General features: G+C 41.1%; 1 protein-coding gene across 5 annotated transcripts in view; it reads left to right on the top strand.

Annotated features, from left to right (window-relative positions):
* The window catches only part of pkn1a (protein kinase N1a), a 51,078-nt gene extending 37,542 nt beyond the window's left edge, over positions 1–13,536 (top strand). For all 5 annotated transcript variants that reach the window (XM_027282853.1, XM_019261634.2, XM_010750711.3 and 2 more), the window contains exons 6-23: positions 1,624–1,769; positions 2,926–3,139; positions 3,826–4,020; positions 4,325–4,434; positions 4,537–4,680; positions 5,062–5,137; positions 5,770–5,905; positions 6,137–6,221; positions 7,370–7,449; positions 7,573–7,648; positions 8,107–8,198; positions 8,572–8,748; positions 9,890–9,952; positions 10,504–10,580; positions 10,697–10,839; positions 11,239–11,346; positions 11,524–11,604; positions 11,786–13,536. In XM_027282853.1, the coding sequence (XP_027138654.1) occupies positions 1,624–1,769; positions 2,926–3,139; positions 3,826–4,020; positions 4,325–4,434; positions 4,537–4,680; positions 5,062–5,137; positions 5,770–5,905; positions 6,137–6,221; positions 7,370–7,449; positions 7,573–7,648; positions 8,107–8,198; positions 8,572–8,748; positions 9,890–9,952; positions 10,504–10,580; positions 10,697–10,839; positions 11,239–11,346; positions 11,524–11,604; positions 11,786–11,989 (2,207 nt within the window). In that variant the 3' untranslated portion in view covers positions 11,990–13,536. The remainder of the gene's footprint in view (positions 1–1,623; positions 1,770–2,925; positions 3,140–3,825; positions 4,021–4,324; positions 4,435–4,536; positions 4,681–5,061; positions 5,138–5,769; positions 5,906–6,136; positions 6,222–7,369; positions 7,450–7,572; positions 7,649–8,106; positions 8,199–8,571; positions 8,749–9,889; positions 9,953–10,503; positions 10,581–10,696; positions 10,840–11,238; positions 11,347–11,523; positions 11,605–11,785) is intronic.
* The last annotated feature ends 311 nt before the right edge of the window (positions 13,537–13,847 follow it).

The raw sequence follows: 13,847 nt of genomic DNA, 5'->3' as shown, positions 1-13,847 counted from the left end.
ATGGGTCACTTAGACACTGTTTTGAAGAAGAATAAGAAAAATAAAAAAGGTTGTGATTCAGACGGTGCTGTAGGAGCAGTTTTAAATCGATGGATTACTCTACTAGTATTTTAAATTCTCTAAAGCCTTAACTTCTACGATGCACAGATACATATAGTGTGTAGAGTATAGAGCATATGTCTTTTGCACTTTTTCTGTAGGTGTTTTATTGCCTGTGATGTTGACCTCCATCTGTTTTTTGTTTTTTTTTTTGCTTTAAATGTCTTCTTTTGTGCTGCTGTCCCACATAGTCTCTAGATCTTTCTTGGTTATTGGTTGTGTCTCTCTCCTTTTAAAACCACGCACACACACACAGAGGTTGTGTGTATAGTGTACACAGGCAGACAGTCTCCAGGCACCACACCCAGTGGAGAGGTCATCTAGCAGGGTCTGGGCTCCAGGCAGAACACCTTATTAGGAGATAAAAGCATCCACATCCATTTCCACCCCTACCTCCCTCTTTCCTCCTTCCTCTCTCCCCCTGTCTCATGCAGCGTTTTGAGCAGCTCATAAGTCTTAAAAATCATCTGTAATCACTCGACTGTGTTCTTTTGTTCTTCCTTTTTATCTAACCCAATATTTAAAAGTCAAATGCACCTTTTTTGAATGCTTTTTTATCCTTTTCCTTATCACACCCTCCTCTCCTCACCCCATATCTGTGTTCTCTTTTGTGTGTGTGTTACCCACTGTGAGCGGCCGTTTCTGAGCCATAAAACTACTTAACTGTAATTGTGCATCAGTAAGTGAGGGAGCTTAAGTATGTTTTTACCTTTTGACTGCTAACATCGCACCTAATTTCCTGCTTTAATAAAGCTACCATTATTTGTTCTTTCTGTTGAAGAGGTGAAACAACCAGTTGTCAGTTTTATCAGTGGCTGTGACTAAAATCTCAACGTTAGAAAATATACATTTGTTCAGTTGTAGCCCTTTGTGATTGTTTTAACGGTATTCCTATAATTTTTTACAGCCATATCTAGCACGTAGTCTTGATTTATTAATCCATTAGTGATGATGGGAGTTTTTTTTTTCCTTTAGCTCTGTCACATCATGATCAGATAGATGCATTTTTTTTTTTAGCAAAAAAAGGCGAGAGGTTCTTCTTATAATATCATTACAACATAGATTTTCCATTCCAGTTATCTTTCTAAATCGTGGTACCTGTATTCTGCAGCAATAACAGGACTATGAATTTGAGATGTCTCTCTCTGCTTAACAATCGTGTAAGCTAATTATTAGCTATAATAAAATATAAAGCTATAATTTATCTCAGTAAAAGAGATATCACAAATAGGAGGCCTTGGTTAAGAGAGGGTTTCTGATTGACCTTTGTTTTCTTTGTCTGGGTCTTGTGTAATGCATGAGGTACATTAGGGCATTAACCTAACATAGCCTGCCCAGGGGAGTTCCCTGTAATATGCTGCTGGCAAAACAAGAGTCTCAACGTGCACCTGCCAAGATAAAACTATAGAATATATCTGAATGAAGGTTGCAGCAGTGATTATAGGGGCATCCTGTGGCATTTCACCCTCAGTTACATTGTGTAAAAACCCTCACTGTGATGTAACTTCTGTCGTGACACTGCAGGTAACCAGGACCTCTGTGGGGTGGAGCTGCGGATTGAAGAGCTGAGGCATCACTACAGGGTGGAACATGCTGTCGCTGAGGGGGCCAAAAATGTGCTCAGGCTCCTGGGGGCCAGCAAGGTCCAGGATAAGAAAGCCCTGTCTGAGGTTAGCCTAGAGACACACACACACACACACACACACAATATGAAAAGTCTAAATGTGATAAGATCGGTTAGAAATAAAAAACAATGTGTTACCACAAAGCATTTTTCACACAAGCTTCTGAATAATAACAAATGGACCTAAGCTTCATAATTTTGAGGCTTCACAGGCAAAACTTTATACAAGGGCTTCATCTCAGTGAATAAAAATTCAACCAATTACCTCATGGTTGGGTAAATGAAGCTAACACAGTAATCCCAGAGGAAATGTGGCTTCAAGTATGGGAAACCCAGTCTACATCCACAAACTCTCTATTTTGGAGGAATTTCTGCTGGAAAATGTTTTATTTTTTTTACCCCCAACCAAATCCAAATTCAGTGCGCTCCTGTTTGATGGCGCGTGGATCGGTTTCAGCAGACCATGCTCATATTTTTTGGTCGTGCCCACGTTAACCCTTTTTGAAATGTTGTTCTCAGAGCTTCTGGACCTGAAATCTGATTTCTTATTTATCCTTTTATATCTTGGAAATAGGCCTCAGTGAAAGCGGCAAATACCTTTTTTGAAGATCTCCATCACTGCTCCTCTTATTTACATAATCAACTCTATTCACTCGATGGAGATAGTGGCTTTCACTTTAAGATTACAAAAGGAGAATGCTGATGAATGCTGGGAAAATGGAACTAAAATTATAATCATCTAGACTTTTAAACATTTATTTTTTTCTATCTGAACCTTTTATGTGCACTTTACTTAAATTATTTCACTGATTGAACTGTAATGTCCAAAACTCATCTGTTCTATATTCATTCAAAAACTAAAACGTAGAAAAAAAAGAAAACAGCTTCAGCTACTGAACACTATTCAACTAACAACAATACAACTAAAAATAACTATATCTGCTGGTGTTCATTCATCATGTGTTGAGATTTTGGGCTTTTAAACCCCACATCACTCACTCTTTCTGCAGTATATTGTGTTATTGAGCCTCCTGACTGGACATTTCTCATGGATTATTACTCTTACTGTGTAAACGTGAAAATACGACGGGACGGATGGATAAACAGGGACTAGTTGACCTCATGTCCACCTAACAATGTTAGTACTCACCCACTGTATGTGTGAACGTGTATTAAAGCCGCTCTGTGTCGATGCTCTGTAGGCACAGTCTCGTCTGAGCGAGGCGTCTCAGCGATTAGACCTGCTGAGGGACTCTTTGGACCAGCGTCTGGCAGAGCTGCCGGAGGACCATCCAAAGGCCAGCATCATCAAAGAGGAGCTAGTCCTGGCCTCCTCCCCTGCCTTCAGCTCTCGTCATGGCGCCCCCTACCTCCACAACCAGTACAGCACCCTCAACAAGCCCTCACCTCTCACTGGTACATAAAACAAACAAGAATCACGACATCACAACATGTAAAGTGCTGTATTTTAGTGCTTATAGTAAAACATTTAAGATATACCAACTCTGTTGAAACTACAAAGAAGTGTCATGAAGCCCTTAGTTTGTGTTTATGTGAAGCAAGATGAGATGATGTTTTCTCTTAGATCGTTTGATTAACCAACAAAAGTCACATTAATTGGTTCTACATGACTCTGTCGCACATTGACTTGCTTTTGTAACAAAGACATGCATCCTGTATTAACAACACTGCTGGTACATTGTAGAGACAAATCACTGCTGTAGGAAGCACAGATCATTTTAACCACAAAAGATGAACAGAGTTCAAAAGAACATTTAGTATGTTGTGGTGTTTTTGTGGTGATGTGGTTATCCTGTGTTGACACATTGTGTGCTGCGCCCACATTTGTGCATGTCATTACTTCAACTGAAGATAATAAATTCATGTGGTGGAAGAAGAGGTTTTCTCTCTATATGTTCTTAATAACAATGCATATGGTCACAATTAGGATAGGATCTATAGAATAAGAATTACTTTGTTGGTGATGCTGATTGCTGTTTATGTCCCACTACTTGTGGCTGTATGTGGAAGAGAGCATCTTCGTTGGCATCTAGCCTGGGCCTTTGGTTGGTCATACTTGACAGGTTTTCCTCTGTCTGCAGGTACCTTGCAGGTGCAGCTGCTGGGCTGTGTGGGGTTGTTGGAGGTGGTCCCAGGTCGCAGTAAAGGGACAGCTGTCATGCTGCCCTGCTACAGCCCCGGAGACACCAGGTCCTTCATGAGGGGCAGCAAGGGACTCTACGGACGGAGCGGCTCAGTCAGTGGGAAGACACCCAGCAAGGCAGATGAGCTCTCCTGTAAGTGTGTATATATTAAACAACATTACCTTACTGTTCCCGTCGCTTTACATCAAGGTTGTTTTGGTTAGATATTGAAGGTCACGCTTGAGCAACATCAGCACATTTAGCTGAATTGCCTCAGCGGGTCATTCACAACCAGCCTGCATTTTCTGCAGTCTCCAAGGAAATTAATGACAATCATGAATCAATACTTGGATAGTATTGTTGTAGCATGAGCACACAGTAGCTTTTATTTTCATAGTAGTCAGGTCCTGTATAGGAGTGTCACCTATGGATTGTATGTTTGTGTGTGTGTGTGCAGCTGAGGTGAGTACAGTGCTGAAGCTGGATAACACAGTGGTGGGGCAGACTGCTTGGAGGACTGTGGGAGAACAAGCTTGGGACCAGACCTTCACTGTGGAGCTGGAAAGGGTCAGTACAGACACAAATACACACATAGTAGATTGTGTTTCCTTTTGGGGAAGTGAAACTCCTCTTTCTGTGCAACCATTTTTATGTGTGTGTGTGTTTTAGTCGAGGGAGATGGAGATTGCTGTTTACTGGAAGGACTACCGCTCACTGTGTGCTCTGAAGTACGTGAAGCTAGAGGACTTCCTGGATAACCAGAAACACAGAGTTCAGCTGGAGCTGGAGCCTCAGGGCCTGCTGCTGGCCGAGGTACACACACGGACACACCTTGACATAAACCGACACACAGTGACAAAAGATGGGGAAGGGGAGAGCCACACACAAATGTCCTTTCATACATGACACCTGTCTATGCAAGTACTATATATACACACAAAGATATTCAAATGTGCACATACACACCTGCCCACACACACACACACACAAGCTGTCACATGCACCTGTGCTGAAAAACATTGCTTTGATATATCATACTTGAAAGGTTAAATCGTCTCAGTGTGTTGTCTGGAAATAAACTGTGGGTGTGTCGTTTCCATGTTTTCCTGTTTCGTGTGTGTGTGTGTGTGTGTGTGTGTGCGTGTGTGCGTGTGTGCGTGTGTGTGTGTGCGCGCGCAATTGTGTGTTTTCCAGGTGACCTTCTTCAACCCGGTCATTGAGAGAGTTCCCCGCCTCCAGAGGCAGAAGAAAGTCTTTTCTAAGCAGCAAGGTGAGAAGGCAGAGAGGAAACAAAGAAATATGCTGATCGTGGAAATAATTACTTAATTTCTAGTCTACAGTCTCAGTACAGTTTATATAGATGACACAGTCAGTTCAAACAGCAGCTGTGTTGAAATTGTATCTATAATTAACATAACCAGAAGGGAAGAAGAAGATTTTCATTTAGGCCACAGCACCACCTAGTGGTTAATAAATACTCCTTTCATGATAATGACAATTTCTTTTGCAGCAAAGATAGATGTGAAACAGAGATATTAAAACAAGGCAAAAAAAACAAAGACATTTAAGTGGAAAAACAATTCAACCAAAGCCTCTCTCTGTGATCATGGAAGTTTGGAATATCAATCAAATTTCCTTTGAAATCTATTAAGGAATGATGAAGTATAATTTACATCCCTTTTGTTGTCATTATGTTTGTTTTCGGGGTTTTTTGTAATGTTTTACCCCCTTCATAGTTCTTAATTTGTCAGAAAAGGCTGAGATTAAAAAAAAAAATGTACTCCAAATAATGCATGATGGTGGAAATGTAAATCTCTTTCTTCAAAGAAGGTATGAGTGCTGCTCTGCTCTACGAGACATAGATCAGTGACTTGATATGTGTGTTCATACGTGTGTTTCCAGGCAAGGCATTCCTGCGGGCTCGTCAGATGAACGTGGATATTGGGACGTGGGTGAGGCTGCTTCGAAACGCCATTCCCACAGTCAACAACTCGGGAACCTACAGTCCCAATGCACACAACCTAACACTCAACTCCGGGTGAGACATACACACAGCCAACATCAGCCACACAGTCTCACACACACTCTCAGCCCTCGTCCATGACGTTTGATAGCTGTCAGTCAGACTTAGCTATCAAACTCGGCAGCATTCCTTGAACCTTTCTCCTTGTGTTTGATACTTTCTATGCCCCACGTCTAACAACCCTTTTGTGTTTGTCCTGCATCACCTTGTTGGTCCGTTTTTGTTGTGTCTGTGTGGCTTTTTCAGGGAGGTCTCAGTGGAGAAGTTGAGTCTGGACAGCGACTCTCCGATAAGAGGCGATTACAAGAGAGACATGGACACACACACCCCGGTGAGACCAACAGAGAGAGAGGAAGTCTAGGAAATGGGGGATGTGTGCGCGGGGGGGGGGGGGGGGGGGTCCAGTGTGTTAGCTGTGAGATGAAGGGACTCTTTATTTCACATGAAAACAAATCACCCAACTCTTCATCCACAAGTAAAAACTAACTGTTCTTTATATAACTACAAAGACATGGTACAAATCCACACATTTTGTCACTTCACACATTTTGATCAGTGAATGATGTAGTAATCCATAATAATCCAGGCTGTAACAACTAAAATGTAGGTAAAGTTTGGATTATATTTTGAAGCTAAACAAATTAGGCAAAGAAATCATTTTGAGCTGGAAGTGCTTTAAAAACACTGTAAACACGTCCTTGATGAAACCATTAGATGTGCTTCCACCCAGTTGTTTTTATTAAGTGGGAGTCATGACATATCCGAATTATTACAATGACTAGTTTTCATTTTGTAGACTGGAAGCTTCCTGAAAGCTCAGATTAATCCGACTTGGTGCTCAATAATACGCAAGTCCTACCTCAAGCTGCTTTACAAAATGTACAAGATACGACACCTTTACATGTTGTGATGTCGTACAGAATAAACCAGCATAATAAAATTACAGTATGCACAATCCTGATGATTGTCCATATGGGTGATATGTATGCCTCATGTCAGCCAACATAATTTATATGATCCGATTAAACCCAAATTGAATAGATACAGTTTAATAATGTCAATATGCAGTATTCTTACCCTTTGACAATCAGTTTACAATCACACAGCGTCTCTCTAGTGAATATAGAAAGTTCACACTAAAAGGACAGCTTTGTTTGATCATTACGCAGTCCTGTAAATATACTAAATATGATTACAACATATAGAAAGCAGGTGATTTGTGTCATTTGGATGGATTACTGTTGAGGCACGCACTTAATTAGTGTCCCCAACAACTGAGCAATAATCCATGTGGGTCGATTTAAAATCCAGAGCTGGGACAGAAAGAGAGTCCTCCTCACTGGAAGACTGTTTGTGTGTCACGTCCTAAACTGTTGAAACATTGACTCATTGAATCATGTGTCTCTTGTCTTCCATCTTGTCCTCTCATCTCTCTGTGTCTTTTCCTCTGTGTTTCTTTCCTTGCATGCCCCCCGTCAGGACCGACTGCCAGTCATTGAGCCCTTCTCCCCCCCAGACCTCACCCCCGAGTGCCCTGTCCGAACCCCGTCTGTTAGCAGGTACACACATGCGTGTCAATACTGCTCTGTCATATTATGCTGTTCTTTATATGATTTTTAATCCATTGTTTTTTGATATCCACTTTAAATGTTCCTGCTGACTGTGTGTGCCTGTCTCTCCAGTAAGCAGAGGAAAGGTCCTCTCTCTCTCCAGGACTTCAGGCTGATTGCTGTGTTGGGCAGGGGACACTTTGGGAAGGTACAGTTTGGCTAAAGGTCCATTTTTTTTGTTTTTTTTTACATGAATTAAAGTTGAAATACACAAAAACTGTAGAAAAGCTTTCCCAAACAGGTCTGTAATACAAGAACCAATAAGCTTCAATATGTGGACTGGACTCTGGACTGGATTGCAGTCTGTTGTTCAGGAAGCAAAAAGAGGATTTATGCTGATGTATATCTAGAAATAATAACCGAAAGTAATGTGGTAATTTTGTCATGACCAGAAAACTATACTACAAGACACTTCACAGAAGCCTTTATGCCATTAGGACATTGTTTCTGTACATTATATACAATTTTCTCACTTTTAAACCTAAGAAAATGTAATAAAGTTATCTTTTCCCGTCCTCATTAAACCAAGAAATGTGCACATCTAGAAGTCCTCAATTCACTTGTACAGCTTGTTCTTTCAAGAGTAAAATAAATCTGTGTCTGCAGGTTTTGCTCTCAGAATACAAGAAGACGGGCACAATGTACGCCATCAAAGCCCTGAAGAAAGGAGATATTGTAGCTCGGGATGAGGTGGAAAGGTGTGTTTATTACTCTGTGTGTTCTTGCATTTGTGTGATTGGTGACTGTTTTTCCCATCCTGGATCTTTGAGTTCTGATAACACATTTGACTGCATTTAATCTGTGCTTCTGTGCCTTGAATCACCATGATTACAGTTCATCTGTGGGATGAGTGTAGGTGTCTCATCGACCAAAATAAGCATTATCTAAATATGTGTAAATGTCTCTGGTATTTTTTTCCTCTCTTTCACCCAATCCTTAATTTTCTCTCATCTTCTGCCTCCTCTTATCTCTCCTCCCTCTGACCTCCTCCTTCACATCCTTACACTCCCTGTTGCATGTTCCCCCTTTATCCGCCTCCTCTCCACTTTTTCTCTCATTTCTCTCCTGCAGTCTAATGTGCGAGAAGCGCATCTTTGAGATCGTGAACATGTCGCACCATCCGTTCCTGGTCAACCTGTTTGCGTGCTTCCAGACTCCAGAGCATGTGTGTTTTGTCATGGAGTACACAGCAGGAGGCGACCTGATGATGCACATCCACACAGACGTCTTCACAGAGCCACGAGCCGTGTATGTAACGTCTGTATGTGTGTTTGAGACAGAGAAAATGCTAAGGAGTGTTTTTTTTATTATTATTTGTTTGTATGATAGGAGTCTGTAAAAACATTTTCCACACATTCCCACAGATAAAGACTCCCACACAAGTCTGTAAAGTCCTGACAGTGGCAGAAATGAGTAATCTTCACATTTGTGAATGATTTAAATCTGAAAGAAAGTTACAATCTTCTACTTCTAATAAATGCACATTTTATGTAGTTATACTTGCCTACTATTATCGTCATTTTTTTTGAGGCAGTAGTTAAAGGAGAAGTCCACATCTTAACAATACTTGCATGTCCAGGTGTACATTAAAAGCACTGTTGTTTGCCTGTCCATACTGGCTATACAGAAATTCCTTACTCAAGCAAATAAACCTTTTTCACAGCAGACGTTTAGACTTGTGGAAACACAGGAAGAATAATATTAACACTGGCTGACTTCTATTAAGTGTTTCAGCAAGCTATTCCAGTGAACCAGCATTCACAATACTAGAATATCCCATATAATGTAGCCATCATTAATGTAGATTGGTGGTTCGATCCCTGGCTCATCCCTTCTGCATGTTAAAGTGTCCTTGGGAAAAATACTAAAGCCCGAATTCCTCCTGAAGACTGCGCCATCAGTGTGTGAATTAGTTCCCTTCTGAAGACCCATGGCAGCCAGTGCTGTGTGTATGAATGTGATGTGTAGAGTAAAATCACTTTGAGTGTATATGAGGTATAGCCCATTTACCAAAATGTCTGCAGTGAAAAAGTTGCTGATATTTTTATTGCGTTAAGCCAATGGGAGAGTGAGGGAGATCTCAGTCAAGCTCAGTCTGCACACGCCCACACAGTCCAGAGAGGAGGTCTAAACAACTGTGTGGGTTTACAGTGAGTGTGCAGGACCTTTCAGGAAGTAAAGTCAGGAACCCCCAAAATTCTCATGGTTTCCAGTCCATCTGACAAATTGTTGGTCACTGTCATTTTCAGTGAACATGACCAAAATCAGAAGCCTACAACTTCAACATTGAATATATGTATTTACAGAAGCAGTAGTAGTCATTATGATATTTACATTTTATTCCCTTTCATTGCAGGATAGTAACAATGTTTCTTTGGTTTGACTTCAGGTTTTATGCAGCCTGTGTAGTTCTTGGACTTCAGTTCCTCCACGACCATAAGATTGTGTACAGGTGAGTGGAACCCACACAAACCTGTTTCCTCACAAAAATAACACGTCAATTCAAATATGTGCAAAAGATGTTCTATATGAGTTCAGTCCAACAGGGTCTGATAAAGAAGCTCTAACGTCTCTACTCAACTTAATGCTAATTTTGTGAAAAAAGACCAGATTTTCAGGCATGAATCTTCCTAAATGCCTTTGAATTAACATCTGATTCAGTTTCCATTTGTCTGTACTGTCTGTACGACACTTATCATCCGTGTGTTATAAGAGAAAGCCTAGTATAAGTCCTTATGAATTCTCCTTTACATCTTTCCTTGACCTCATGATGTTTTCATCGAGATCTAGGAAAGGGATATAGGATGCAATTTATTTTTTAATATTCGACTGCAGCCATGGTAAACCTGATATTTGACCGTAGCAGGTTAGCATTGCTGTGCCTTAGTACAGTCTCACAGGGTAGCTAGCATGGTTGTAGTTCTTAGTCTTGTATCTCCTTGTGTACCCTGAGCTGGACTTGCTACAAAGAGATTCTCACCTCCATCCTTCCCTCTCTTCCAGAGACCTCAAGCTTGACAACCTGCTGCTAGACACCGATGGTTATGTTAAGATCGCTGACTTTGGACTGTGTAAAGAAGGTAGATACTATTACTGACAGATGGTCTCTTTTTATTTTCCTTGTTACAACCAGCCCAGTCTGTCTGCTGCACTAATTTTCCTAAAAGCTTTCACAAACGATTGCCTCCGTCTGCAGGAATGGGCTTCGGGGACCGGACCAGCACTTTCTGTGGGACTCCAGAGTTTTTGGCCCCAGAGGTCCTGACAGATACATCTTACACCAGGGCGGTAGACTGGTGGGGGCTGGGAGTCCTCATCTATGAAATGTTGGTGGGAGAGGTGAGAACTAACATATCCTCGCATACAGGAAGCTCTTACACTGTCCGAGGGGTGATAGCTGAACGAAGAGACCAGATGGTTAAACTTCATTCAGTATTGTGTAACTGCTGTGTCCCTAATGTTCCCTGTTACTCTGTACTGTGAACAGTGCATTAACAGATCAAACAAACCCAGCACTAGGAAAAGTATATTGATTTCATGATTATGATGATAAATGGATATGAAGGAGGGATCTTTTTCAAATCAGTACACAAAAAATTAAGCATATTACACCTGATTTATATTCTTACTCGCTTTTGAGAGATGGATGTGCCCAATCATTGACGCGTGCACTAACACATTGTGAATTTTGATTCTCTGAAATTGGTCGCATTGAATTAAGTGTGTGTTTTTGTGTAGTCTCCATTCCCAGGGGACGATGAAGAGGAGGTGTTTGACAGCATTGTGAATGATGAAGTCCGCTATCCACGCTTCCTGTCCACTGAGGCTATTGGCATCATGAGAAGGGTAAGAAACACTTCCACATGAATACACTGGACTTTATTACAAATGCTGGACATGAAACACTTATTATGCAACAACATGGTTGACAAACTGAAACTTAGACACAATCACAAATGCCCCACTTTCATGTTTGACTATAATTTCCACTTTCATTTCTTGTTCTCATGTTTTAATGAGCAGCTGTTGAGGAGGAACCCAGAGAGAAGACTGGGCTCTGGTGAAAAAGATGCAGAGGAGGTGAAGAAGCAGCCATTTTTCAGAGTAAGTATACTTTATGTTGGTGGGGAAGAGCAGTTACTCAAGTGTTTGTCCATAGAAGAGAACAACATGGTTAAAGACACTGTTGATGATGTGTTGCAGGGCTGCTGTCACCTATAGTGTAGCTCAGAAAGAATTCACCCTTTAAATTAATCTTTGTCTCTTTTTCTCCATCTCCCTCCAGAACGTGGACTGGGAGGCGTTGCTGCAGAGGAAGGTGCCCCCTCCCTTCATCCCCTCCATTGGCGGCAAGGAAGACGTCAGCAACTTCGACGAGGAGTTCACCACTGAAGCTCCGACGCTCACGCCTCCACGTGAACCTCGCGTGCTCTCCCGCAAAGACCAAGACAGCTTCCGGGACTTTGACTACGTCTCTGACCTCTGCTAGTGTGCTGCGGGGTGGGGGTGGCCTCACAGACCTCGAGGAATGTTTAGATTTCGAAGGCTTTGCGATGGTTGTACCGGAGCCGTTAATTACACTGTGAATGAATGTGGAGAGACCGGAGGCAGTCGGTCTGTATTTTGTGTGTGTGCAGGATTTTAAAGACCGAGGACTGAGAAAATAAAAGCTGCGAACAGATAGCTGACGGGGTAAAATGTTTTATCACAAACAAAAAGAAGCAACGGGCCCTTTTTTCCAATCATTGTACAACACACCAGTGACTTGTGTATCTTACAAACATTAGCCTTTAAAGTGTCTCCTCTCATCCTCCTATGTGTCAGTGTCGTCACCTGTGCAGCTGTGAGAGGACCTCGCTGTCTCTTTGTACTGTTGACCGTTTGGGGCTTGTTTATTGGCCTCTCAGACCAATGCCTTACATTTGTACTTGTATTTGATCCACACAAAAGCAATTTGTTTTTATGTTGTCACCCTTTGTATACAGCAGCAGGAAGAGTAATCTGATGCACTGCAGAAAAAGAGGATTTGTTTGTGTGGAAATGTTGACATTCAGAATGAATCTGTACTCAAAGCTTTCCCAGCAGTCATATGACGATGACCTTCAGTCATGCTGACCGATGCTAGGTGACTTATGAGTCAACTACAGGGTAAAGAACCACTGTCTTACTTTATTTTGGACTTTTAGCAACTACTTTTTAAAATTTCTTCTGCTTGGATTTTAATTTCTGACGAAAAGTAGTCATATTTTATGACACATACTTTCTTTTAATTGGATATAAACCGGTGTAGCAGACACAGAATCAAAACCACCGGCATGAAAGCTATGTGGCAAGCAGGTTAATCCATTTTTTAAATTTTTTTTTAATTGGACAAAAAAAATCCGAACACTAAGACTTGATGTACAAGTAGTAGACTGTCCATTATGGGTTTGAGACACATTCATCCAGTTATCTATATGCTACCAGAGTTTTGTGAACACAAAGTAAGTAATTTCCCTCCAAGACAATTATATCTGACTTTAACTAAACAAACGCTGGCTGTAACAGTTGTTTTAGTGTATGTTGGAAGAGCAAGGCCACCAGCGGCTTTAAAAACTGTCTGGTGTGGTCATTGCACGGTTTGGTTTCCTTCACAGTGATAAAATCATCTTTGTTTCTGCTGAAGCTGACTGATATCTTGGTGATTTTGGAAAATCTGTGTGCCGCCAAAAGCACAACAAACCTTATTAGCCATTTTTCCACAGTAAATCCAATTAGAGCTTGCTGCAGTGAGTGCTGCCCTACTGTATATCCCAGCCAACAACTTCTTTTGGCAGTACATTTCTAAATGATCAATTTCATTTGAGGGTGACAGAACGATTTAATGTTGGAAGTCAGTGGTATAAACGTCTAACACTTGAGCAGCTCTGAGTACAGGAGAGGTTTGTTGTGAAGTTGTATGTATGATGGTGTGGATTTTACTTATCTTGTGTATGACAATACAAAACCATGTGAGAGTATGAGATGACTTCTTTTATAAAGAAAACCTGGAGTGAACACGATGTCTGTGGTTTGTTGTGGGTGTGGGGGTGTTCGTTCAAACCAAGGAAGGGTGAAATACAGAGATGAGATAGGCAAGATGAAAGAAATAGTAACATGTCTAACAGATCGCAAAAATTAAAAAAAGTATAACGGCAGTATAAATTGATCAGGAAACTGGTTACTGACCTGCTTTTGATGTAAACTTTGCTTTCTTATAATGTAGCATAGTGTATTAACTTTTAGTGGAATTTTGTTGTAATATGTCCATGTCATCTTGTGATTATCATTATTTAATGATTATAGACTAAGACAGACTTTAATCATCC

This window comes from Larimichthys crocea, chromosome X (genome assembly GCF_000972845.2).
Source record: "Larimichthys crocea isolate SSNF chromosome X, L_crocea_2.0, whole genome shotgun sequence".
Classification (NCBI taxonomy): Eukaryota; Metazoa; Chordata; class Actinopteri; family Sciaenidae; genus Larimichthys; species Larimichthys crocea.
The sequence above is the reverse complement of the archived record's forward strand: the minus strand, read 5'-3'. Positions and strand labels throughout refer to the sequence as shown.